At 41.9% G+C, this 27,012-nt stretch overlaps 1 protein-coding gene across 2 annotated transcripts in view; it reads right to left on the minus strand.

The window, feature by feature from the left end:
- The window catches only part of TNRC6B (trinucleotide repeat containing adaptor 6B), a 211,491-nt gene that overhangs the window by 152,112 nt on the left and 32,367 nt on the right, over positions 1–27,012 (minus strand). For both annotated transcript variants that reach the window (XM_054031143.1, XM_054031135.1), the window contains exons 2-3: positions 26,505–26,577; positions 23,895–23,982 (exon numbers count right to left, since the gene is read on the minus strand). In XM_054031143.1, the coding sequence (XP_053887118.1) occupies positions 23,895–23,929 (35 nt within the window). In that variant the 5' untranslated portion in view covers positions 23,930–23,982; positions 26,505–26,577. The remainder of the gene's footprint in view (positions 1–23,894; positions 23,983–26,504; positions 26,578–27,012) is intronic.

The following is a 27,012-nucleotide window of genomic DNA, read 5'->3' on the forward strand; positions in this document are numbered from 1 at the left end:
AACTTGTGAAATTCACTGCTACAAATATATCATTGAGGTTATGTGCCTAGAAGGATTTTTAAAAGTTAGATATTTCATATGGATGAGATCACAGATACGTTAGAGATGATTAAAAAAAATAGAAGGGATAACTCCCATGCTTCAGGACATAAGCAAACCTCTGAGAGGGGCTAGAAAGGTCTATGAACTGGTCATTCCAGTTATTTAGTAGGTGGTTTCTTGGATCTTTCTCCAAAGCATTTGGTACTTACTACTGGCAATGGTTGGATATAAAATACTGGACTAGGCAGACCGCATGTCTGATTTGGTCTGGCAATTTTATGTTCCTACATAGTTTGCAAAACCTTGGCTCCAAATTTCTTAGCTTTTGAACAATTGCTTTTTGAAATAACATTTTATGGACATTTAACTGGTATATATTTGTAATCTTGAAACTTCATTCTACTCAAAGTGACTTTGTTAAAAAATAAGGCATTATGGAATTCCAGATTTGTGGTGTTCTAACAATTCCAGATCAAATTTACTCCACAAGTAAAATATTTTTTCCTCCAGCCCACCCACTGTATCTTTATGGCTTATACATCATGGCTAGTAATTCTGGCAGGCCATATGCTGCCCTCCATTATATCTGCCTTCAATTGGGATTTGCACAAAGGTAACTGAGCATATAATTTGAAAACAATGGAGTTGTGCACAGGAGACTCTGAAATTGGAACTTTGATTATGCGCAAAGTTAGAAGAGACTCTTGTTCATATCCTTATAGCTGGGATGTTTCTGCAGGGATGACAGGTAGTAAAATATCTGTCACCAAAGCAGACCAAGAGCATTATGAATACACACAGGGGACAGATGTGTTCATTCTATTTTAACAGAGCTTTGTCACTGGATTTCCTATGTTTTAGACATTATTTTGAAACACAGACCTGTGAACGCTTTGTTTAGGTTTTATTTTCACTATAATAAATTCCTGCAACCCAACTCGTTCAGCTGGTGGAGCTTTTAAATTCCACAGCATATGCATGACCAAGGGAAAGAAGTTGTGTCATGCACTCTGGCCCCCAATAGTTATATCTGCTGCGGTGTGAACGTGGAGGAGGGTTTACCTTCTGTCATTGAAAGGGTGAAACCAATGGAATGGATAAGGATGGATGCACAAGGTATGCCATTTCCTCCCTTGGGTTACAATTGGCTGAGGGCAGGCTTCAAGACTCACCCCTCCAAGCCTCCAAATCCCACCCACAGTCCCATGTGTCCCCACTCACTCTGCCTCCTTTTACTCCCCAGCAAGCTTCTCAATAATCCTTTTACTGTGCCCTGACAATGCGAAGACCAGTGCTTATGCCCTCTCCTTTTAAGGAAGCTGGAGCCCAGCCTCCTTCCTGTGCTTCCATGATATGATGTGATGTGATTTGTGGCAGCAACACACCTGCCATTTGAATCCATACATAATAGTGCATTCTAAGTCCTCAGCCTATTTTGTCTTGCATGATAGGCAGGGACTGAAAATTGTCTTGGAGTTCACAGAAATCAAAAGATTCTGTGATCTTTCTCTCTTTTTTGACTCTGATGTAACAAGTGCCATTGTCAAAGGTGGAGAGTGAATGGGGGTCTTGGAAGGGGAAGGGAGTGGAGGGAAAAAGAACAGGACTGAAGATTTTACAAATGCTGCTGCTAAAGAAGCATAGTTGCATCCCCTCCACCCCCAGAGGAGTGAGGAGAAGCAGGAAAGGCACAGGAGCTGGCCGAGGCATGGATTTTCTCCTAACAGGGCTGCAGGGGAAGTCATCGATTCTAAGATCAGGAATCTGAAGAGAGAACATTCACCACTTGTCCTTTATGGCAAGTGGTATGTGTGCAAGCTTGAAGATGCCAGCAGCCAAGGAGATAGGACTTCAGGCAGCTGAGGCAAGATATTAATAACCTGCTATTTTTTGGAAAAATCGTGACAAACTTAAGTCTAGCATTCTGGTTACTTCAAGACTATTGTCATAATGAAACCAATTTTTTTAAAAACATAAAAAGTTCAGCTGTCAGTGCTGATCTAAAGATTTAACTAAAACAAGTTCTGCTAGAGATGGATATTGTTTTTCCAAAAGTTTATTTCATATGAAACTTTAAGCTACCTACATTAGTTCTCATTGAGGGTGAGAAATGAATAAAATAAATCTGAAGTTTTTAGTCTAAGTTGTTGCAGACAGAACGTACCAAAAACATAAGAAAACTTCAACAGTCAAAGATTACATTTTCCCAAACTCTGATGTTTCTAAAACATCTTTTTTCCAATTAACCTCAACATCTTGCAAAAAGAAATCTCCTAAATCTCTACTTTAGAGAGCATATATGAGAAATCTCAACTGGAAGGGCTGTTTTCAGAAGAACTTGAGGAAGGGATAGTTGTTAAAAAAACAAACACAAACATTAGGCTTACAATGAAAAGCTATTTAATCAGCGGAGACAAAATAAGGATATCTGAATAAAGAGAAAAACATATATTCTTACATATAGTTAAGATGGCTTGCAGAGTTCAATAAAAAAAACAACAACTACTCCCACTCATTCTCCTCTCTAAAAAGTCCTCTTGTAAGGCTCTAATTTTCCATGGAGGAAATCTGTTCAACCACTTGCAGTAAACAAGTGGATGAGAGAGTTTTGAAAAGGTTTTAAGACTTTTCAGGCAACAATAGCTCAAAATCAGATGAGCCAAAAGCTTCATATTTGACCTATCACTATATCTCTATACCACTTTACCAGGTACATTTGATAAACATTTTTAAGAGTCCAGCAAGCAAACCGCTGCTGAGGTTTTACATTTGTTTTAATCTAATGAAGCTCCAAATTTTATAACCTTGCCTACAACATTGAGGTTTCTCTCAAATTCTCCTACTGTTGCTCTAATACCAGTGCACTTCCCAGGCACTAGCAACAGCAAGAGTGCTATTGTAGATGGCCACCAGTATTTTCTCTACTGCATTACTCAGATCTGCTCTGACTAAAATGTCAGCAACTGGTCACTAGTGCTCCATCTGTTGCTATCACTAATGGAACTGCACCAGTGTTAGAGGAATAGTGGAAAATTTTGTCAAAAAACACCATATAGATACAGCTTATGAATCATCATAAAGGAGAAGAGGATATTGGCATATTATCTCCACCTGGCCTGACCAGAGGCCAAGCCAGGGATATCTTGGATAATCTACACTGGGGAAAGAGTTTTGTCTACACTAACATTTTCCCCCACTTTATTTGCCTAGCTTTGGTGGTAGAAATGTTGAAAGCACAATTTTAGACAAGTACAAGCATTTTCACTCCCATATCATCTAGCAGTGCCAGACCAAAGAGGAGGGAGAATTTCCAAAAGTTCTCAGTGTAGATGCATCCTCAGAGGGTGCATCTACATTAAAATAATAACGTAAAATTAGTTCCAATACTATGACAACCAACAACAGCACAGCTACACCAGTGCTGAGTTGCTAGTATAAACAAGATTCAGACACTGGATAATACTTAGTCCTGCCATGAGTGCAGGGGACTGAACTAGATGACCTCTCAAGGTCCCTTCCAGGCCTATGATACTATGATTAACCAGCATATTAACAAAAGCTCATGCAGAGCAGGTTTTCATGGCATGGTGGGAAAAAAAAATGCGCAAGTCCTCTCTATACTACAGCTTTGGTCTTCCTAGTATTAGTGAAGCTGTACTATAGCTGGCACTTGCTGTAATATAGGTACTAATTTTTCTAATGTGGACAAGACTGAGTATTGCTCACGGAAATAGACATAGCAAAATCCAAAGGTGAGTGGCTTTAACATCAAAACATAGTGGGAAGAAGGATTGTGTAGTGGTTATATCAAGGACTAGAACTTTAGGTTCTCCCTCTAATTCTGTCACTAATTCACCACGTGATCTTGAGCAAGCCACAACTTCTATGTCCCACCTCTAAAATAGATACGTTACTACTTACCTACCATACAAGACTACTAAGAGGCTTAATGTTAAGCACCTTGAGATCCCTGAATGAACGATAATCGAGACTCAGGGCTTCACAGTGCTGTACAGACAAGAAGACAGTCCCTGCCCCAGAAAGTTTACAGTCCACATTACTTAAGTGCAAGTAATATTATACTGTAAAAGTTTTCCATTATCCACTAAATTGGTTAATTTAGAAGCTTTTTGATTTTAAATTAATTACAGTTTGAATACCTGGAGAAGATACTTGAAAAGCTTCAGTGTCGAGGCTACTTCAGATAGCATTCAGTAATATTTCAGGGAACCAATTCCACCCCCCCCCCCACACACACACACACACAAAAGGCACAAAAAGTGTGCTGACTATGAGAGCCTGTAAGGAAGAAGACCCACCATTTCCTGCAGCCTTCACAGATGACACCCTCTTCTCCATTAACATAATTATTATTATTGTATTTCCTTGGAGTCCTAGACATGGACTAGGACCTCACTGTGCTAGGAGCTATACAAAATACACAACAAAAAGATGGTCTTTGCCCTAAATAGCTTACAATCCATTCTCTACACATAACATTTTGTTACTTTAGGGTGGATGGATGCATATATTTTGTTAGTATAAAAAAAGACATTCACAAACTCAAAATGCGCAGCTGAAGATGACCTCATTCAAATCAGAAGTAATAATCAAGACCTTAACCATTTCACAAGAATTTTGAAAAGAACCTGGCCAATTTAGTACCATTTTATCTACCTAAAATTCTCTCTGTATTTTCACTTGGCTATTTTCTTCACTTCCCTCCTAAACACTGTTAGATCACGTTTTCTTGAAAAGAATAACAGTGCCATAATCCATCCCTGAGATGGCTGGATTCAACAGTGGGTGACCAATTCACCCACAAGAACACCAAAGCAATATGAAGTGTAATTTATAACGTAATCACCACCATTTTTTGCGGAGTGCATTCCTGCATACATGCTGCCTTCTTAAGTAAAAACAAACAAACAAAGCTTGATGAATATTTGTCAAACAAATTATCTGATGACAAGAAAAAGTCCTCTAACATAGGATACATCTACACTGCAAAACAAAACAAAAAACCCACAGCAGCGAGTTTCAGAGACTAGGTCAACTGACACCAAACTCATGCTATGGACTAAAATTAACAGTGTAGATGTTCCCTTTCAGGCTGGAGCCTGAGCACTGAGACCCACCCCCCACACGGAATTTCAGAGCCTGAGCAGGAACATCTACACTGTTATCTTTAGCCCCGTAGAGTGAGCCAACAGTCAGTTGACCCACCCAGGCTCTGAGACTCACTGTTCCAGGGTTCTTTTTTGGGGCACTTCTGGTTTGGTTTTTTGCAGTGTAGATGTAGTCATAGTTACTGTTGCACATTTTCTTTTCAAATGGTCATGCCTAGGTTAACTTACTACTATATATATATAAATAAAAATGCATTTCAGAGTTTGCAGTTAATTATAACTATTAAATAACTGTTTTCATACTCATGGCCTAAGAAAGCCAATCACCTGTGGAGAGCAGAGAGCTTTGATGCAAGGGCATGATCTTTTGCAGAATGTAGATTTTCATTTTAAAAAATGAATTTCTCAGCTTTAAAGTTGTGACAGTTATGTCAACTAATGTCTAGAAGGGTAAGTGATATACTCTTGCCTTCCTAAGTTTGCAGAGATACAGTTCCTGTGCCTCTAGTGCTGCTCAGTTTTACCAAGCTGCAGCAGAGTGAAAGCAGATCAATCTTACCAAATTTTCACAGAGGCTACTCAGTACTCTGTGGGCAGCTATGATTTTCAGGCATCTCAGCTGGACACCCAAAAAATGAAGAACACCCAACAAATGGCCACTTCTAAAACTGTTGGGCAAATCATTATACCAGCATCACATGGGAAATCTGTGGCAAAGGACCCAGATCACACAAGTCCCAATGCAATGCCTTAACCACAAGACAATTCTCTCTCTCTTTTTTGTAACCTCTTGTGCCTCATTCATTATAAAACCTTATCGCTTTCACCATCCAACTGAGGCACCAAATAAGTAAAGGGGGTTCCTATAGAAAGCAGTATGTGATCATGTAATTAATATGCACATGCACAAAGGAGCAGACTTAAGGTTGTACAGGAATTCCCCAATTTCTGACTACTTGACTTTGCAACCTAACACAATGTTCTTTTAATGTAGATTTTTCTATGGAATACTCTGTTTTTATACACACACACAAAATTAAAAGGGAAGAGGTAGAGAATGAGATATAAAGCGTGGATGAAAGAGAGAAAAAAAGAAGAAACAGACACTAAATACAACACCAGAAAAGAAATATTTATCCTCTATAACAGTGGTACTCAACCAACAGTACATGTTCCCCTGGGGCTACATAGAGGTCTTCCAGGGGATACATCCATTCATCTTGATATTTGCCTAGTTTTACAACAGGCTACATAAAAAGCACCAGTGAAGTCAGTACAAACTAAAATTTCATATAGAATACTTGTTTATACTATACAGTGAAATGTAAGTACAATATTTATATTCCAGTTGATTTATTTTATAATTAAATGGTAAAAATGAGAAAGTAAGCAATTTTTCAGTAATAGTGTGCTGTGATACTTTTGTTTTTTTATATCTGATTTTGTAAGCAAGTAGTTTTTAAGTGAAATGTAACTTGGGGGTTCGTAAGACAAATTAGACTCCTGAAAGAGGTAATCTGGAAAGGTTGAGAGACCATGCTCTATAAGAAGCAAAAGTGAACCAAGGCCAGGAAGAGAAATAAGTTTTTATTTTTAATAATTTCATAATTTTATGCTTTTTTAATTTTTATTTATTTAAATTTTCACAGTTGCAAGAAATTATGGGGGAGGTCAGACAATTATTTAATGACACTAGACAGTGAAATTAAAAAATTAAAGCTTTATAACCTTTAACACACAAATTGTCAACGTTAAAATATACAAACAACCTTAAATCAATTTATAAGAAGTTATCAAGCAGCATTTTTCTTACTTTGCCTAACCATAAGTTTCAATTATTACTGATAGAAATATTTTGTCAATTTGTGTGTGAATTATGAAATTGATGTTTATTAACATTTACCAATAAACATCTAATCTTTCCAAGCCTCGAAATGAAGTATAACTAGACAGATGTAAAAAGTGACCTTTTAAGTAATTTAACTGAAAGCTGATTGACAATGTTACAATTCAATACAGTAACTCCCCGCTTAACGTTGTAGTTATGTTCCTGAAAAATGCTACTTTAAGCAAAACGATGTTAAGTGAATCTAATTTCCCCATAAGAATTAATATAAATAGAGGGGGTTAGGTTCCAGGGAATTTTTTTTCCACCAGACAAAAGACTATATATTATATATAGACATGTTCACAGTATAAGTCTTAAACAAACAATTTAGTACTGTACATAGCAATGATGATTGTGAAGCTTGGTAGAGGTGGTGGAGTCGGAGGGCGGAAGAGGGTAGGATATTTCCCAGGGAATGCCTTATGGCTAAATGATGAACTAGCACTCGGCTGAGCCCTCAAGGGTGAACACATTGTTGTTAATGTAGCTGCACACTGTACAAGGCAGCATGAATGGAGGGAGGAGACACAGAGAGACATCATGTGAGTGAGAGTGAGAGACAGAGAAACACACAGTGTGTGTGTGTGTGTGTGTGTGTGTAGTATTTTAGACTATAACACTGTTTAAAAGAGAACTGGATAAATTCATTGTGGTTAAGTCCATTAATGGCTATTAGCCAGGATGGGTAAGGAATGGTGTCGCTAGCCTCTGTTTGTCAGAGGATGGAGATGGATGGCAGAAGAGAGATCACTTGATCACTGCCTGTTAGGTACACTCCCTCTGGGGCACCTGGCATTGGCCACTGTCAGTAGACAGGATACTGGGCTAGATGGACCTTTGGTCTGCCCCGTGACAGACAGACAGAGAGTGTGAGTGAGTGAGTGTGTGTGTGTGGTATTGACCCTTTAAGTACACTGACCCCACTCTAAGTACACTGCCTTTTTAAGTAGATCAGCAAGTTGAGACAGCAGCTGCTGACAGCAAGCTCCCTCTGTCCTGAGCCCTGTTGTGTCCCCACACCCCACTCTGTGGAGATAAAGTACAGGAGCGGGGCGCAGGAGCTCCTGACATTAGCACCCCTTTTCTCCCTCCCTCCTCCCCCCACGCATAGCAAGCAGGAGGCTGCCGGGAGCAGCTCCAAAGCAGAGGGCAGAAGCAGCACACGGCAGTGGGGGGAGGGACAGCTGAAGTGCCCGGCAATTGATAACCTGCTGGGCGGCTGCCGCACAGAGAACTTAGGGGAGCTGATAGGGAGGCTGCCGGCCCACCCTGGTTCCAAGCCACCACCAGCTAGCTCCAATGGGCTGCTCTTCCTGCAAGCAGTGGACAAAGCAGGTGGCTGCCAAACAATGTTATAAGGGAGCATTGCACAACTTTAAACAAGCACGTTCTCTAATTGATCAGCAACGCAACAATGTTAAACAGGATGACGTTAAGTGAGGAGTTACTACTGTACACTACACATCTATTTTTTTTCATTTACACTGCTGGGGTCAAAGCAGCAATGGTATTTTTCACCCTAGTTAATAGGCTTAGGTCTCAGGCTAGTAGGTGTCAAATTTTTCAAGCCCTGTTCAAACAGTTGGCCAATCTGATCATGTTGAGCCTCTCAGATGCTTTTGATAGCATGAACCATGAGTTGTTGCTCTGGTGACTAGTAGATGTAGCTGGGGTCTGCCTTCCAGCAGTTCAAGTCATACCTATAAGAATCAGTCAGTGATAGTGGACAGTTATTTGTCATCACTGAAGGACTGGATATACAGCATCCCTCAATAATCTATCCTATTCCACAGGTTTCTGAATGTCTGTGGTTTCTTGGCTAGATCATTGTAATTTGTTTTACTTTGACACTTCATTCTAGCTCATGAAGATCAAGGTCAATATCTGTGGTTTGGGAAGATGGTACAAAAGAGTGCAGAGGAGGAGGGTGAAGGATAGTGCAAACAATCTGGCAAAAAGGAACAGTAGGGACAGAATCAAAAAGAAGAAAACTAATTTAATATTAAACAGAAAGTCCAGAAGCCTTACCTCTCTACTCTTCTTCACCTGTATTTTGTCTATGTAGATGGCAAACATTTTGGGAGAGACAACTGAAGCTTTTGGCGACCATGTGATTGCTGGATGTGTAGCAGAATTCCTTAGAGAAAACGCTTCATAATTTGTTGGTCTTTCATCCTAATAATATGCCTGTACCACAAAAGTTGCCAAAAGGCATCTCCAGACCTCCGCAAATGCCTGAGAAGATGGGTTTTGTAGCTTGCCTGGTAGGTCTGGCAGACCAAAGAGTGGGGAGAGGATTCCAGAGTGAAGGGTCCTACACAGGTATCTACTGGCAGCTCCCTCATGTTCAAGTTGAAGTCTTTCCTGGTGTGGGATGGGGAAGAAGGGGTCTCTTGGATCATTGGTTTTGGGACCAGGCTAGGGCTTTAAGAAGTACTTAGGTGCTTACGTCCAGTTATAGGAACCACTGCAATCCATAAAACTCCCATTCAGCTGCTGCCTCGCCCTGCAAAAGCCTAAACTCGCCTGTGCCTAAATCTTTTTCTTCCAGGCATGCACACTGCTATCTCCCACTTAAGCCCCAGAGCGATTCACAAACTGCGAAAGATAGGCATTCAGCTGCCCAAGCCAGGTGCAGAGGCCTGATCCCATAACCAGCCTCTGAGAATACCTAGTGGTTTATGGAAAACAGACCTGTCAAATTCACATATTTTCTTTTGATGAGATTACAAGTTTGGTTGATAAAGGTAATAGTGTTGATGTAGTACCGGATGGCATTTTGATTAAAAAACTATATTGGTACAAAATTAACATAGCACACATTAAATGGATTAAAAACTGGCTAACTGATAGGTCCCAAAATGTAACCGTAAAAAGGGAATCTTCATTGCGTGGGTGTGTTTCTAATGGTGTCCTGCAGTGGTTTGGTTCTTGGCTCTATTCTATTTAACAGTGACCTGGAAGGAAACATGAAATCACTGATGAAGTTTTCAGGTGACACAAATATTGGGGGAAATGGCAAATAATGAAGAGACAGATCATGGATAGTCAGATTGGGATCACTCGGTAAACTGGACTCACCTGAGGGGCAAGCAAACAATATGTGTTTTAATGTAAATTTATACATCTAGGGAAAAAAAGAATGTAGGCTATACTTAGAATCCCTCATCTTGTAACTTATCTGGGAAGCAATGACTCTGAAAATGGTAGCTAATCAGCTGAACATGTGAAGCTGTGGCCAAAAGGGCTAACACAATCCTTGGATGCATAAACAGGGGACTCTTGAGTAGAAGTAGAAGTTGTTTCACCTCTGTAGTTTGCACTGGTGCAAGCGCTGCTGGAGTACTGTGTCCAGTTCTGGTGTCCACAATTCAAGAAGGATGTTGATAAAATTGGAGAGAGTTCAGAGAAGAGCCATGAGAATGATTAAAGGATTATAAAACAACCCATATAATGACAGGCTCAGGGAGCTCAATCTATTTAGCTTTAAAAAAGGGAATGTTAAGGGGTGATTTGATCACAGTCTGTAAGTATCTACATGGGGAATAGATGTTTAATAATGGGCTCTTCAGCCTAGCAGAGAAAGATACAACATGATCCAATGGCTGGAACTTGAAACTTAGATAAATTCAGACTGGAAATAAGGCATAATTTTTTAACAGCAAGAGTAATTAACCACTGGAGCAATTACCATAGCTCATTGTGATTCTCCACCACTGGTAATTTTAAAATCAAGACTGGATGTTTTTCTAAAAAGATACGCTTCAGAAATTATTTTTGGGACATTTTATGTCCTGTGCTGTACAGGCCAGACCAGATTAGTGGTCCCCAAACTGTGAGGCGCAGAGTAATGGCAGGGAGCACAGGGAGGGCTAGGCCAGCCCCCGCAGGGAAGGCAGGGAGTGAGCGCAACCCAGTCCTGCTCCACCTCTGGCCTGACCACAACTCCGCCCCGGGGGGGGGGGGAAGGGGGGGGCGCAGATACATGCCATTACTGGGGCGTGCGGGGGGGAGGGTGCGAGAGGAAAAACATTTGGGCACCACTGGACTAGATGATCACAATGGTCGCTTCTGACCTTGGAATCTATACTGAGTTTTGTAATCACAAAATTCAAGTTATTGCAATCCCTTCCTATCATGGCTTCTTCCTGCTTGTTCAGAATGTAGCAGGACATTTCCTCATTAGTCTGAGCAATCAGGATCATTTTACATCTAACCCATAAGCTTTAATTTCCTAAAAAGTGGCAGATTAAGATGGAAAAAATTTTAAAGCCTTTTACCATACAGGTTCTGGTTATATTCAAAATCACTTGCTTGAATTCTGCTGTAATGAGTATCTGAATTTTGACACTATCTTTAATTGACAGTGTGCTTTTGTGAATTCTAGGGCCTGGTCCACACTAACCCCCCACTTCGGACTAAGGTACGCAAATTCAGCTATGTTAATAACATAGCTGAATTCGAAGTACCTTACTCCGAACTTACCGCGGGTCCAGACGCGGCAGGCAGGCTCCCCCGTCAATGCCGCATACTCCTCTCGCTGAGCTGGAGTACCGGCGTCGACGGAGAGCACTTCTGGGATCGATCCAGGATCGATTTATCGCGTCTAGACAAGACGCGATAAATCGATCCCAGAAGATCAATCGCTTACATCCAGACCAGGAAGTAAGTATAGTCGTACCCAAAGATGGAGAAACTGCTCCTCTCAGTCGTCAAAGTCTGATTCAGCCCATCCTTCCCCCTTTTTAAAACTCTGGGCACCTTGCAGGAGTATTTATAGAGTGCCACCTCCTACAAGTCATTATTTCGTTATCCAGTGCTAGCTTAATTTTGGAGGGCAGGGCAGCCATATAAGCCACAGTTCTTCAAGGCTTGCAATAGTCATTTCGAAGTTGCACTCTGTCCAAGATGATGTACAACTACAACAAAAACATGAAAGGTCACCTTCCAACACAATTAAAATGGGTCACACTAAATAGAGGGTCCAATACAACAAAGGGTCCAATACAATAGAGGATCAGAAGAGACAGTAAATGTGGCTCAATGGTTCTAGTGAAAAACATTTATTTTTTCAGACAAACAAATAAATAAAGGAGGAGGAGGAGACTTGCTAAAAGCAAGTCCCCCACCCTGGAGCTCACCATAACAAAAGCAGAATTTGGCTGCTAACCTGTTCTTGTCACCAAACCAACAGCTCCTTTCCCTCCCATTTAGTCTCTTCTAGAGCATCACTCCCTCTCCAAATTGAGAGGTTCTCCATATATGGCAGCGTCCTCTTATTGACTGTCCCCTAAAGCAAGCATTTCACTGCACACTGGTGCAATGTCCACACATGAAGTATCAGACATTAGAAATGAAAAGCCGTGCTGGGTCATCTAGGCCACATCCACCTACATCGGGGTGGCCAACCTGTGGCTCCAGAACCACATGAGGCTCTTCAGAAGTTAATATGCAGCTCCTTGTATAGGCACCAACTCCAGGGCTGGAGCTACAGGTGCCAACTTGCCAATGTGCCAGGGGGTGCTCACTGCTCAACCCCTGGCTCTGCCACAGGCCCTGCCCCCTCCCCACCCCTTCCCACTCCCTTCCCCTCCCACATGCCATCCATGAAACAGCTGATCGGGAGGGGCACGGCTCCCAGCGCTGTAAGCTAATCCCCTCGGGGAGGTGAAGTGCCTAGTGCCGCAACCACACTCGCACTTCTGCGGGAGCGTTCCCGCAGCAGCGCTTTGGAGTTTCAAGTGTAGCCAAGCCCTCAGATGCCAGAAGGGTAGTAAAGCTGGAGTGAATCACAGGGATAAGGACAGGAAAATGACAACATGAGGGAATATTACAGGCTGACAAATAAGAACAGGTGGGTAAATGGAAAGAAAATAAAGCAGCAGCAGAAAGATCTACAGGAAAGTTTCTCAAGAGGGCTTGATGTCCAGCACTGTAGAGAGAACCAAAACAAGAATAGAGGCGGCAAGTCAATATTTCCAGATTACTTTTTTTTTTTTTTTTTTGTTAATACTCACTTTCATCTGCCTGGAAATGGCAACTGTAGAGAAAGTGCATTGAAAAGCTGCCTAGAGTCATCACAGTTTCAATTAGCACCTCTCTCTCTGTCTTCAGCTGAAACACTATTTTGTAAATACTTATGGCAAAACTCTGAATCATGAGACGTTCATACAACTGCCAACTGTGCAGTAGATGTACCATTCTCCCCTTCCTCTCCTACCCTCAGTAGAAGTATCACACCACCATCATAAACACTGAGCTGGCACTCTGTCTACAGATCCTAGAAGGCCCTGCACTTAAAATTTCAGCCAGAAAGAATCAACAAATGGCTTGAACTTGCATTTTTCCTCTCTTTTCCCACAATCCCAGAGGATCAGCACAATCCAGAAACACACAGCTACACATCACAGGACTACTTGTATTTCATAGAAATTAAAGTGTCCTGCTCCCCTTAGAAATCTCAAACTCTTATTATGAATTTGCTTTAAATGCTAAAGGCTCAACATTTACAAGCATGAAAAAGGTTACAGCAGTTATCAGAAAATACAATTTAAACTTTGTTGCTTAACAGACTTGTAGTACAACCAAAAAATCTCCTGCCAGTGCTGGAAATACTCTAAAGATATTATAATTTGAATTGGAAATTTTTTGTTTCCTCCTGTAAGTTTTACGGCAAAACAATTGAGAATTACAGAATAGAAGTGTTTGTCTACACAGTAATCCTGAACAGCTTGACTAAAACAGTCTAAAAATCAACTGCAAACATGTAGTCCAGTACTTGTTTCTTTTTTTTTTTTTTAAATAAATCGAGGCTTCTACTGGAAAGCGTCTGAGTATCCATTTAATGGCATAAACACATCACCTTAAAAATAAAGCAGAAATAGTTGTATAACTCAAAGAGCTGTTTTTCAGTAAAAATGTTAGCATTCTTTAAATTAAATTATAGTTTTAGGTGATCAGGAGGCTTCCATAAGATTGAAAGGGTGACAGGCTCTTAGTATTATGGTAACTCCTCTGTGCAGTGAAGCAAAGTACTTCCCTCAACTATCTTGATACAGACTTAGAGATCACTCTGAGTGTAAAGGGACTCAGTCTTCCTGTTAAATCAGACTTACATGTTCCCTGAAAACAGTTATTAGATGTCAAGTGTTAGGCTCATTTAGAAACCTTGATTTTTTACATTGGTTCTTTTTTCCCTATATGGCATGAACATTGGAAAACTATTAGAACCGTCAGCACATCATGGCAGATATTGGCTGTCCTCCCAATCCTGATACCATGTTAACAAAAAGATCATTTTCTGACAGTGTAAACAAGGAGAAAAGCACAGACTAAAAATCACCAAATGAATTAACAGAGAAGATCCACAAGATACTAAGGCTAAACAGCAACTCACCAAAGAGAGCAGACAGAGGTCTTCCAACCAATTCAACTTCTTACAAAAAAACAAAAACAAAACCAGCCAATTTTGAAAGAATTCTGTTTGCTGAAGATATCTAGCATTGAAAAAAGTCATTGACCCAAAGGAACACACCTAGAAAAAGGCCAAAGAGAAGCACTAGTGAAAATGAAGTAAAAGCATCAATTCTCAGATGTCTGAATGACATCAGGAGCACATGAATACAGCTAGAGGCCTTACATGTGTAGCATCAGTTACTGAAACACTAAATGAAAAAACAGGAGAACTAAAGAATTATAAAAATTAAATGGAAAAGAGTGAAATAAAATGTGATGGGGAAACAAGTGAGAGAAAGCAAACAAGACAAGACTGAAGCACCCCAGTGATATTAAAGCTCATTTCAGACCTCAACCTGCTCCCACTGAAGTTTGCTCCAATGGAAGCAAAAGCAGACATATATACCTCAAAGTCAATTTTCATGGTAATGTGATTTCATGTCCTCATCACTTACTAATGTCAGAAAGACTCAAGCAGATAAAACTCTTCTGCAGAATTTCATTTTCCAATTTATGCCCTCTGAAGTGTTATTCATAGTTTGAAATGCATGCATATTTACTCTTAAAAGTGACCTGCTACAAAAATATATGGCGAGTGATTCTATCAACGCCATAAGTGGCATGCAGTATAAGTATAAACTAATATCATATAAAAAGTCTGCTGGCTAGCACTGGGTTCATTACCCCAAAATACACCATATTCTGGGATGTCACAGATATCGGAAATGCTCTTATAGCATTGAACCAGCTTATCAAATACTGCAAGTCACATTTTTCCTACGTATGTGAAACGTGTGTGAGTATGTATAAAGTTTAAAATTAACTTCAAAATAATACCATCTGTGAAAATGTAACTTACTGCACTTGGTCTCTTATGTGCAGGATTATCATTACAACAGAGTTTGGGGTATGAGTGAGAGAGAGAGAGACCAAAATGATGTATTCTGTGGTGCTAAGAGTGAACAGTTACTTATCTTATTATAACTGTGGTTCTTCAAAATGTAGTCAGTGTAGAGCCCATCATAGGTGCTCATGTACCTTGGGCAAATCAGACCAGAGTCTTTTGATCAGCAGTGTCTACAAGGACCATGCATATGCCTGGGCACCTCCTTGTGCTCCTTTTTGAGGGCATAAAGGGCAGAGAGGCTGAGACCCTCCCTCAGTTCCCTTGCAATTCGAAGCATGTGGTGTTGAGGACTCCTCAAGCTGGGACACAGGATGGGTTGTGGGATCCATCCTAGCAACAATCTCTCTCTCTCTCTCTCTCGCTCTCTCAAAACAAAAAACAAAACAAACACAAAAAAAAGCCACCCACCACAAGCCCACAGTTACTGTAGGGTAATCAACCATTCTCTCTTTGAATGTATCGGTGCGGATCCCATTGTATAGTAAATGACGGGCAAACAATATCCCTTCAAGACAGTGAGAATGAGGAGTTCCAGTTGTATCAATGATTATAGTACTGCTATCCCAAATTTGGCATTAGCCACTAAGTCAAAGACATAGTATTTGACAAGGTCACTGGGTTAACTCCACATTGCCATCTTATAAGATTTCTGATATTGACACATTCCTCAAGCAGGTGAAGGAAGGTGCTTACACTCTGATTGAGGGAGCCTGTATGTTTAGTAGTAGAGATACACGAACCCGCTGATAAAAGAGTGAGAATGTTATCCATTTTGCTATTCTCTGTGAAGAGATGACTTAGTCTTTAGAATGCCCAGCTATGCCAATAAACAGAAAGGGCAACAGTCAGTGATTTGAGCATATCAATATAATCAAAGCAAAACCCTGGAAACACTGAGTATGTGGAGTTTCTTTTCTCTCATTGCAGAGCGTGGTTTTGGGAAGACAGTTAAATTGATTGACTGGTTTAGATGAAAATCTTAGACCACCTTAGGAATGAACTTCGGGGGGAGGGGGGGTGAAGCTTCAGCATTACCTGGTTCTCATAAAATGTTGTATTGGAGGCCTGGCTATAAGCACCTGAAGCTCTATCACTCTCCTGCCTGAAGTGATAGCCACCAACTTCAGAGTTAGATGGTGCAGGAAACATTTTGACCGAGGCTTGAAGGGAGGTTCCATAAGTCTCAGGAGGAACAAAGTAAAGCAGGAGCAGGTTCCCTGACTGGTGAGTAAAAATTTAGATGCCATGGGAGGAGAAAAAACCATGCATGACTGCAGAGGCAGGTGGTAAACTGAGAATACCATTGAGTGGACTTTCTAGCTAAATGAAAGACAAGCTTGCTTTATGTGTCACAGATACTCGAAGATCTTCAGTGTCTAAGCCAGGGCCTCCCATAAAGAACTTCCATTTAGAGGAGCTTGACTGACTGGTAGATATTTTTGTACTCTGAAACAGAATTTCCTGGGCTTATAGGGAGTAGTCTCGATCCCTATAAGCCCAGGAAATTCTGTTTCAGAGTACAAAAAATACTTCGGATGAACTTCGGATATGGATGGAATATCTAGCTATGGTGCTGCAAGATCAGGTTCAGAGGGTCTGGAAACTGGATCAGAGGCTGAATGGACATTTTTAAGAGATCTGTCAGTCAGAACTGCCTCAGCCAATGACAATGACTATGGTAATGCCTCTTGATCTTGGAGATCACCCTGGAAACCAGGGAAATAGATGAAAAGGCGAAGAGCAGGTCTGTTCCACTGCAGGAGAAAAGCATCTCGTAATTATCCTGGTCTCAGTCCACCTCTGGAGCAGAAGTTCTGACATGTGTGTTGTCCTTGGTCTTTCAGTGGGAATCCCCAAAGGTGGAATATGAGCTCCATTATAGAACCGTGCAGGGACCAATTAAGGTTAGTCACAGATTGCCTGCTCAGGAAGTCCCACGACATGAAGTGCTTGGCGGTCACCTCGCTCTGATGGCACCAAGTCCAGAACCCGATGGCTTTGTTTCTTTTTGTAGTGCTTTTGTCTGTGAAGATTTTCACTATTGAATTCCAGAGGACAGATAGGAAAAAACAGTTTGGTAGCCAGCTTCAGGATGTCCACATCTTGTAGCTCCATATAATCCAGGGACCAGGTCCCTTGAATCTATAAGAGGTCCGAGTGAGCTCCCAGCTTGCTCATGATACATTTGGGAACAGTGACTTGGTCAGGGAGAGGACTGAAAAGGAGGGAAATGTTTGTGGAGTCTCTGTGCATTTGTAGGGTCTAACCACCAAGACAGCTCTGCAATGACATGCTGGAGCACTGAAACATTCCTGTCTATTCAATGTCTCTCAGAACAGACTGACCTGACTCAGAGTTGGAAGGACCAAGGTGAAGTCTAGCAAGCTCCAACATGTAGTGTTAGGTCACATGTCAGCGAACACATTCAAGACAACTCCATACTGTCTCAGTCTATCAGTTGAAGGAAAGCTTGTAACTCCTCAAACCTGTCCTCAAGCAGATAAGCCTTTTCTGATCTGGAATCGATCACAGATCCTATGAATTCTACATTATGGGATGAGGAAAGATGATTGTTCATAGTTCACTAGGAGGCCCAACTGGATCAACAGATAGAGTGTGCATTCCAAGCTCACTGCTGCCTCCTGCTGTGATCTGAGCAGCCCGTCGTCTAGGTAGGAGTAGACATGTAAGCCCTGCCTTCCCTTCTCAGGTAGAGAGGCTACCACCACTGCTGGGCACTTTGTGAATACTCTTGGTGTTGTGTAGATTCTGAATGGCAATATCTAGTACTACTAATATTTGATACCATCATGAATCTCAGGTAGTTCCTGTGGGCAAGGTGAATTGCTATATGGAAGTACACAATCTGCAAGTCAAAACTAGTCTCAAGCCACAAAATGACGGAGGCAAGCATTACCATCTTGCATCTGAGGTAGTGTATGTATTTGTTCAGTCCCCACAGGTCTAGGATAGGATGAAAGCCCCCTTTCTTCGGGGAAAACAAACTTGGGGAGTAAAACCTCTTCCCCCCTGTACTCCTAAGGAATCTCTTCCAAGTTCCCAGATAAGACAACTAGGCCTCTTTTTGTAATTTGCTCTCATGAGAAGGAGTCCCTGAAGACTGACAGAGAAGAGGGGTAGTAAAAGGGGGGGGGATGTGGAAATGAATAGGGTAGCTGCAAGCAACTATCCCCAACACTCATCCGTCCAAGGTGATATTGGCCTAAGCCCAATGGAATGGGAGCAAATACAAACCTGCAAAAGACTGGCTCCTGATGGGGTCATATGGCTCCTGACACTCCCATCAAATTTGGCATCTGGATGACAGGACAGGGAGAGTGACAGAGGCAGATGACAGACATTTCCTCAAGTACTGTGATTGTTTTTGTAATAGATACCCTGCCTGCCCATCCTGGGAAGATGTGAGCTGTCGGTCTATGATGAGGCTGATATTTGTAGGGCTTCCCAAAAGAGGTTGGTATGTTGAAGCTCAGTGATCACATGATGGCCCTGGAGTTCTTTAAGGAGTAGAACATTTAATCAGGTCTCTTACCAAAAAGCTCCGTGCTCTCAGGTGGGAGGAAGATACTATATGGTGTCTTGACCTTCTCTTGGTATTCTTTCTAAGGGGCAATATCTCTCCATGCTTGGAGTCGTATTTAATCTCCACTCAGCCCTTTCTTTTGGCTTCACTTTTGCGTTGGGTGCTGGAGGAGCTGGTACCAAGGCCAGTGCAAAAGTGGTAGTTGGCTACAGGGATGTTGAGACAGCAGTGGCTGATGCCAACAGCCTCGATGCTAGGATGATCGGCATTAATATGACCTTTGTCCATTTGAATGGAGTTTTCTTCCCTGCCTTCCTTTTGCTGCTAGACCCCAGTCGTGGTGTCTGCTCAAAAGTGCACTTGTTGAGGATAACCCTTTGGACTCCTTGGAGGTGGAGTCTCCTTTGGATCCAAGGTGGCACAAATCAATTGCTCGAGCAGGTGAAGGTTTAGTTGCGTGCTTGAGTTCTTGATAAGAAAAACATACCAGGTTCTCCTCCTGGCATAAAGGGCATTGACCAGGTGAATGAGTCCATCATATGTGGGGCAAGGTCTAAACCCTGAAGGTTTAGAGTCCACTATGGCAATTGGCACAAGACAATTCACCCTGCTGCACAGGGGGGAATTTTTTTGAGTTTGTTTTTTGTGTGGGAAACAGTCAAATTAGAGACACTCGACCAGGTTCCATCTTGCTGCCACAGGCAGTGAGTGGGAATTGTGGGAGGGTCACAACCACTCCACCCTTATGGCCTCAAATGGGAGCTCAAGGAGACACAGGGTGTGTCTCTTCCTACCAGTCAATCAACAAAGCCAATCAGGCAGTCTACTACAGCCCAGCTGTACCCTTTAGGTTGCCAAGAGAATGGCTCTGCTGCAGGCATTGATTCCTGACACAGGACATATGCACAGCTCCAAACAATGCTACTATTTAAAAAAATAAAATCCTATCTCACATACATGAGCACTTACAGCAAGAGCAACACTGGCACATACACAAAGAACTACTTAGAGCTGGCCAGTGGATTTTGTGGGACATAAGAAACATTTTATAGTCTAGTGTGAAATGTCCCATACAGTCTGGTTCAGTTTTCAATTTCTTTTTAGCAGGTCATTTTAGGCATATTGTAAGTGACTGGGTGGAACAGAGGTAAATATACTAGTCTCTATGCTTCAGAAACCCGCTGAAGATTAGACTAGACTAGAATAAGCGTGGATGTCACAGGCGTCAACCTGGCAGAGTTGCAGGTGGAGCCTAGGACTGGAATAGCAGGGGGTTCTGCAGGTCAGGATTAAGATGCATTGGAAGGAAGCCTGTCCAATCTTTTCACTCACTATGCCATTAGGCTATATTTTTCTCTCTCTCTCTCTCTCTCTCTCATGAAAATCAATTTTTTTTTTAAAGTAAGCCCATTCTATCATCAGAGTCCTGAGTATGCACTTCAGAATCTAAGCTTTCATTTTTTTAAAAATGTACACCATGATAGTTACTAAATCACCTCAAACAAGAACTAAGCTTAAACAGATGCCGTGAGTCTTCCTGAGCTCGTAGCGAGTGACAACACAGACGAACATAAATTTTCCCTTTACCTCAACGAATTAGCTATGAATCAGACAGTAATAGTAAATGTCAATACTTAACCATTTCACTGCTAGTCCTTATACCAGAAACAGCTAATTAACACACTGATCCCACTAATTGAAATTTCCTTCAACATCACTCCAAGTGTGAAAAGCTCCAGATGTCCCCTACTCCCTGCAGCTTCCTCTGGACTCTTCCTCTTGCTTTGCTACAATACCTTCATCTCATTCGTGCAGGAGTAAGAACAAAAAACTTGCCTAGAAGTGAATTAATATTTTAAGCAAGTGCTAAACAAGTGGGGCCTGATTCTGATCTCATACACACAGTGGGGTAAATCAAAACTATCTTCACTGAAATAATTAAAAGTTATACTGGTGTAAAATGGGTCTAAGGTACACTGGGTGTTAGCTCCATGAACTGCAGCAGTGTAGCCTCACTTGAAGCAGCGTTAATATTGTACTTTCAAAGAAAGAATCAATGCATGACATACGCTCTGCACTGACACGCATGACTCACAGTCCTTTCTCCAAACCTACAGGAGAAGGCGAATGCCAGGAGACTGTGACCACTCTGGAAATTAAAAATCATTATTTATGGACTCAGAAGAGATCCTTTTTTAAGTCAGAAAAATGGTAGTTGCAATGTGGGACTTTGAGGCTGGTGGGAGGAAATGAAAGGATTCTAAAGACTCCAAAATATGGATACAAAGACCCCACCAAAACAGGGAAGAAAAAAAGGTAGCCAAATCTATTGTCCAGAACTGCACGTATCCATAAGTATTGCATACAAGCCTTTATTTATAACTGAATGCTTGGAGGCCAGAGGCAGTCCAGAGCAAGTGTAGACAATAGATAGATACTCTAATGCCATGATTTTGAAAGAGGACACTTCTCCAGAACGCTGAGAATGAGCCTGACACAAGACCAGAGTAATAATGAACAAAGAGCCATAAAAGCCACTTTGTTTCCACAAGCACACACTTATTTTTCTAGGAAACTAAATTTTTTTTTCTTATGATAAATTCAAAAAACCCTGTTCCTTTACATCTGCACACATGTAACTAAACAATATGTATGGCTCACCTAGAATACAAAATTGGGGTCAGAGAAAATAGCTATCATTCAAATATTTGTAAATGCCTAAGAAAAGTTTAATACGTACAAGATGGTACAACTGAGAGGACGGCAGACTGAAATCAAGAGGAAAATTTAAATCAAAATATAAACTGAATGGTGTTTAAAAAAAAAGTCTCTCAATGGGAGGGAAGGAAGGCTCATACCTACAATAATTTAAAATGAGACTAGACAAAGCACTAGAAAAATCTATTTTAGTAAACAATCTAGCCCAGTGTATGATAGGAAGATGTTCTAGATGTGCTAATGTTTTTTTTCCCCCATTTCTGATATATGCCAGTGCTGTACAGCTATCTGAACAATAAAATCAGACTGCAGATGCACATTAACAAATCTCCCAATTTCTTGCAATGGTAACCAGTTGTTTCAGCAAGCAATGTACATGTTCAGCTACCCTGAAAAAAGCAACAGAGGGTCCTGTGGCACCTTTGAGACTAACAGAAGTATTGGGAGCATAAGCTTTCGTGGGTAAGAATCTCACTTCTTCAGATGCAAGAAAACTTGCAAAGGTGCCACAGGACCCTCTGTTGCTTTTTACAGATTTAGACTAACACGGCTACCCCTCTGATACCAGCTATCCTGAGTCTCTCTAGAAATACAAACTTTCCTTTTCAAATATATTTGGGGGTGCAGGGAGGAAGCAGTCATTACCAACCCCACCACCACAATTGAATGTGCTAAAGAAAAGCTTGCTTTCATAGAGGCAAAGACACTTTTCAAACTAGGTAGTTCTTTCCCAGTCAGCCTCCTCATGTGTTCACAAAAGAATAAAACCCATACATTCTTTTACTTTGTTGAAAAATAAGCACCAATCACTGTGCTCATCAAACAAAGCTAGAGTGCTTCTAGAATTAGTAGCTGATTTCACCATCCTTTTTCCCTTTACATCTCCCCAGCGAACTTTCTGAACTAGCAAAATCTCTCTGAGCAAGGTATTCATCTGCCTGAGTCAATTACATGCACCACTGTTCTAACAACAGTTTGGAACTTGCTACGGTTTTCATTGACTAACTCTGAAGTTCAGCAATCCCTCCTCCCAAAACCATTTAAAAGCTCTTTGTCCCAAGCATTTTCCAAGAAATTCCACAGACTCACCATAGCAGCTCTCTTTGTATTAACAGACCATCACCTTGAGGTACATGTATAGCTCAGATAATTTGTTATTCTGTTAAGGTATGCAGATATGTGAAGAAAAACCATAAGAATGTGTCTCAATGGAATAATAAAGCCTGAAAAAATTAGACTGATTTTCTCAATCCTCAATAGGGTTGTCTTGTTCAGACTTGGTGAGAAGTCTAAAATCTAGCACAAACAAGCTAATATGAATTTGGTTTTGGTTGAAATTTAAAATTGAATGCAATACAATTTACACATACTAGTAGCACAGTGAATACTGAATTAGCTTTCTGTAGAGATCATAGTTTTTAGGACAGTAAAATACAGCTGAACATCTGTGAAGCAGTAGGTTAGTCAGCGTACCATGTCAATACACAGAAGAGCCAAGGTCATTTGTGAAATTGGAACAATTACATCTTAGGCTAAAGGAAGTAGCTCTTTGAAGAGAAAAGTCACTATCCTGTATCCCTTCACATCTCCCCAGTGAACTTACTAAACTAGCAATATCTTTCTGAGCAAGGTATTCACCTGCCTGGGTCAATTACATGCATTACTGTTCTGGCAACATTCAAGTTCTCACTGAACAGCCTCTCATGCAATGGTGCATCTCTGGAATCAGTTACTACCCAAGGTGGGTATCGTGCTAGGATGTAACGTTTGTGGAATAAATCCATAGAGACAAAGATGTGAGATGTCGAGTAAAGGAATATTTAAGAATCAAAACACCAGCACATGGATCAGCTTGCAACACATATATAGTGACTTCGGGACCTGAGGGTCCAACTGTCTAATGCTTTAATCAGGCTGGAGTGGGGCCAGGGAATCCCCACCACTAATTCTTAGGGCCTTCCAGTTCCAGTGAAAGGGATAAGATTATGAAAAAGTTCAGTGTTTCTTTTAAGAGCTTCCTCTTCCCTCCCCCCCACGACATTTCCTGTACTGTGTATGCAGATATCATATACATACTGTAGTAATACTAGACTTGTTCAATTCTACTTTTTAAATACAATCAACTCAGAAGTTAGTGTTCACAATGTCTGTTCCCTGTATCAGCAACAAAGCTCCTGCTCAAGCAAAGTTCAGTTACAGTATCTCACTGACCTTGGGACTGCCTTCCTCCAGTATTTCTCCCTCATCAGTTTGCATGGGAACAGAATCTGTGCAAAACTGCAGAAATGCAAAATAGTGCCTACAAGAAATAAAGGGAAGGAAAAAACATTTTAAAATAAATATAAAAGGAAGGGTTAGCCATGTTCAACATTTTTGCTGGAATCTCATAACACCACAAATAATACTAAAAGTCTTGGCCTTTAATCAGATAACACACTATATGCAACAGGCCAGACCTCAGTCAGTGACTTGCATTCAGGACAAGAAGATAGACATTTTTTCTTTCTAAAGAGAGCAATGTGTCTAGTAGGAGCATATTACTATTTGTTTTAAATTTAAAAGTGTCAGAAGAAAATGGCTGAGAATTTACATAATCATTATATTCACTCATTCGTAAAAAAGGTGTGCTCAGCAAAGAATAATTACACAGATTGGAGGTCAACAAATCTCTTAATAGAAAATAATCTAAATACAAATACCAAAAGCCAGCTTTACAGATATATATATATATATATATATATAGCGTGATATTACCCTGGTTACTAGGCTAATCAAAAAAACTGTCAGCTTGACAGTGGTCCTACCATACCTGCAAATTCTTACCTTAGGGCAGAGGTCCCCAAACTATGGGGCACGCCCCCCCCCCAAGGGGGCATGGAGGACCATTCAAGGGTGAGCATGGGGGGGCCGCAGGCTAACCCCCAAGGGGTGCAGGTCGGCAAGGCAGTGCCATCTAGCTCTGCTTCCAGCCCCAACCCTGGGCCCTGCACCATGTTAAGGGAATAAAATGGATGAAGAACTAACTTGTTATATCGTAACAGAGTCTTCAATTTTACTGTTCTGAAGGGCAGAGACTCAGAACATTCTTTTATATATGAAAAAGACGACAATTATTTCCACATTTTAAAGATGGAGTTGAGGGTTATTGAAAAAAATGTAAGAAGTGCCTGGAAACAAAAGATTACTCCTGGGGAAATTCTGCACCACTCCCACAGGCAGAATTCATGTCTCCTACAGATTTCTTTGCTTCCCCACAGAAAAATGACTTTCTGGCGGGAAAGCAGTGGGAAGCCACAAGAATGGTGATGCACCCCTAACCCAGCAGCACAGGCACATCATTTCAGGTGCCTGGAGCAGGCAGCAGAGAGGTAAATCGCGGGGTGGATAGGAGGGGTCAGGGCTGGGGACACCACAGCTGGTGGCTTCTACCCTGCACCAGGCTCAGCTGCTAATCCCAGCTGGGCTGGGGAGCACGGGACTTACTCTTCTCCTGCAAGCAGCGGCCAGGGCAGGGACCAGAAACCTTCCCAGCTATGGGAAATCCCACCCCCCTACCACCCACGTCCTGCCCCTATCACAGGAGGAGCGCTCACTGTACGGGGAGCTGCTCCCCCATCTGCCCAACCTCTGTGCATCTTGGATCCCTCTCCATAACCACACCCCCCACCAAAACAAGCCCCCCACACTGAGCATCATCCCCTGAATCCAGAACCCCCCTGCACCCAACCCCCACCCACTGAGCCCCCACCACCACACCCGGACCCCTCCCTGCACCCAGATCACCCACCTATGCACCCAGATCAGCTCCCACTTCCCCCCCACTCATACTCCCACCCTCCTGTACCCCACACTCAGACCCCCACCCCACCGAGCCCCGACCAGCTGCACCCAGACCCCCTCACCAAGCCCCACTGCCCCAGCACCCAGATCCCTCCCCCCATGCCCTCCACACACCCCCGCCGAGCCCCAGCCTCCTACAGACAGACCTCCCTGCTGAGCCCCAACCACCTTCACCTGGACCCCACCTGCAGAGTCCCATTGCTGCTGCACCCGGAACCCCACCCCCAACAAGCCCCTGTCCATCCAGATCCCCCCCTACACCTAGACCCCCCACTGAACTTCCCAGATTGCCCCACACAGAACCCTCTCACCTCACACCTGGATCCCTCTACACTTCGATCCTGCCGGGCTGACCTTGCTTGCCCACACCTGGTGCACTTGGTTTGAAGGGGCAGGGCCCTGGGGTGTTTCTGGGTCAGGCCTGGCCCTTGTGCTGTGTCAGGGTCAGGTGCAGCCTCACCCCTAAGTCTGTGTTCTGGGAAGGGTGAGCGGGGAGGGGCATTGCAGGGTGATCTCCCACCTCTATGTAGCCAGTGGCCCTTGCATCCTACTGCTATGCTGGAGCTCCACTTTATTTATTGACAAATAAAATTTGCAGAATTTTAAAATATTGTGCACAAATTTTTTTTTGGCGCAGAATTTTTAATTTTTTGTGCTGAATTCCCTCAGGAGTAAAAAAAAGGAGTATACCTGCATTATCAGATGGGACTAAGTTTTCAGTTTCTAAAAGGTTGATACTCTTTTCGCAACTGAACTCTGCCAAAAAACACCACAATATACATATCTTTATCCAACAAGAATTAAAATCATCAAGCATTTACCAAAATCTTACACCCAAACCCACAAGAAATAAGAGAAAGGGAAGTATGCTAAGACAGCAACAAGCATTGCTATACCAGTCAATTAAAGGTTACCATAGGTTAATTCTACTCTATACTCCCTTAAAATTCCAAGTATATGTTGGTGTTTGGATGATTTTACCTTTGACAGTTTCCTCGGGCTGCTAAAGCCCACAGGGATCCGTCCTGGCTACATTCAGTGCAAAAACAAAACCCTGAAAAGAGAAAAGAAAAGAAAAATTATATGTAATCAGCTGTGGTTAATCACTAGATCAAAATATGTACAAGAGAAAGGCAAACTTCCTTCTGAAGATAAGCAACCCCTCACTTCCAAAATGATTTTTTTTTCAAGTTTATCCACCTTATAAAGTAGGGCCCTACCAAATTCACAGCCATGAAAAACATGTCACGGACTGTGAAATGTGGTCTTTTGTGTGCTTTTACCCTATACTATACAGATTTCAGAGGGAAGACCAGCGTTTCTCAAATTGGTGGTCCTGACCAAAGAGGGAGTTGCAAGGAGGTCGCAAGGTTATTTTGAGGGGGGGGGGGGGGTTGCAGTATTACCACCCTTATTTCTGCACTGCCTTCAGAGTTGGGTGGCTGGAGAGTGGCAGCTGTTGGCCGGGTGCCCAGCTCTGAAGGCAGCA

Source organism: Malaclemys terrapin, chromosome 1 (genome assembly GCF_027887155.1).
Source record: "Malaclemys terrapin pileata isolate rMalTer1 chromosome 1, rMalTer1.hap1, whole genome shotgun sequence".
NCBI classification, from domain to species: Eukaryota; Metazoa; Chordata; order Testudines; family Emydidae; genus Malaclemys; species Malaclemys terrapin.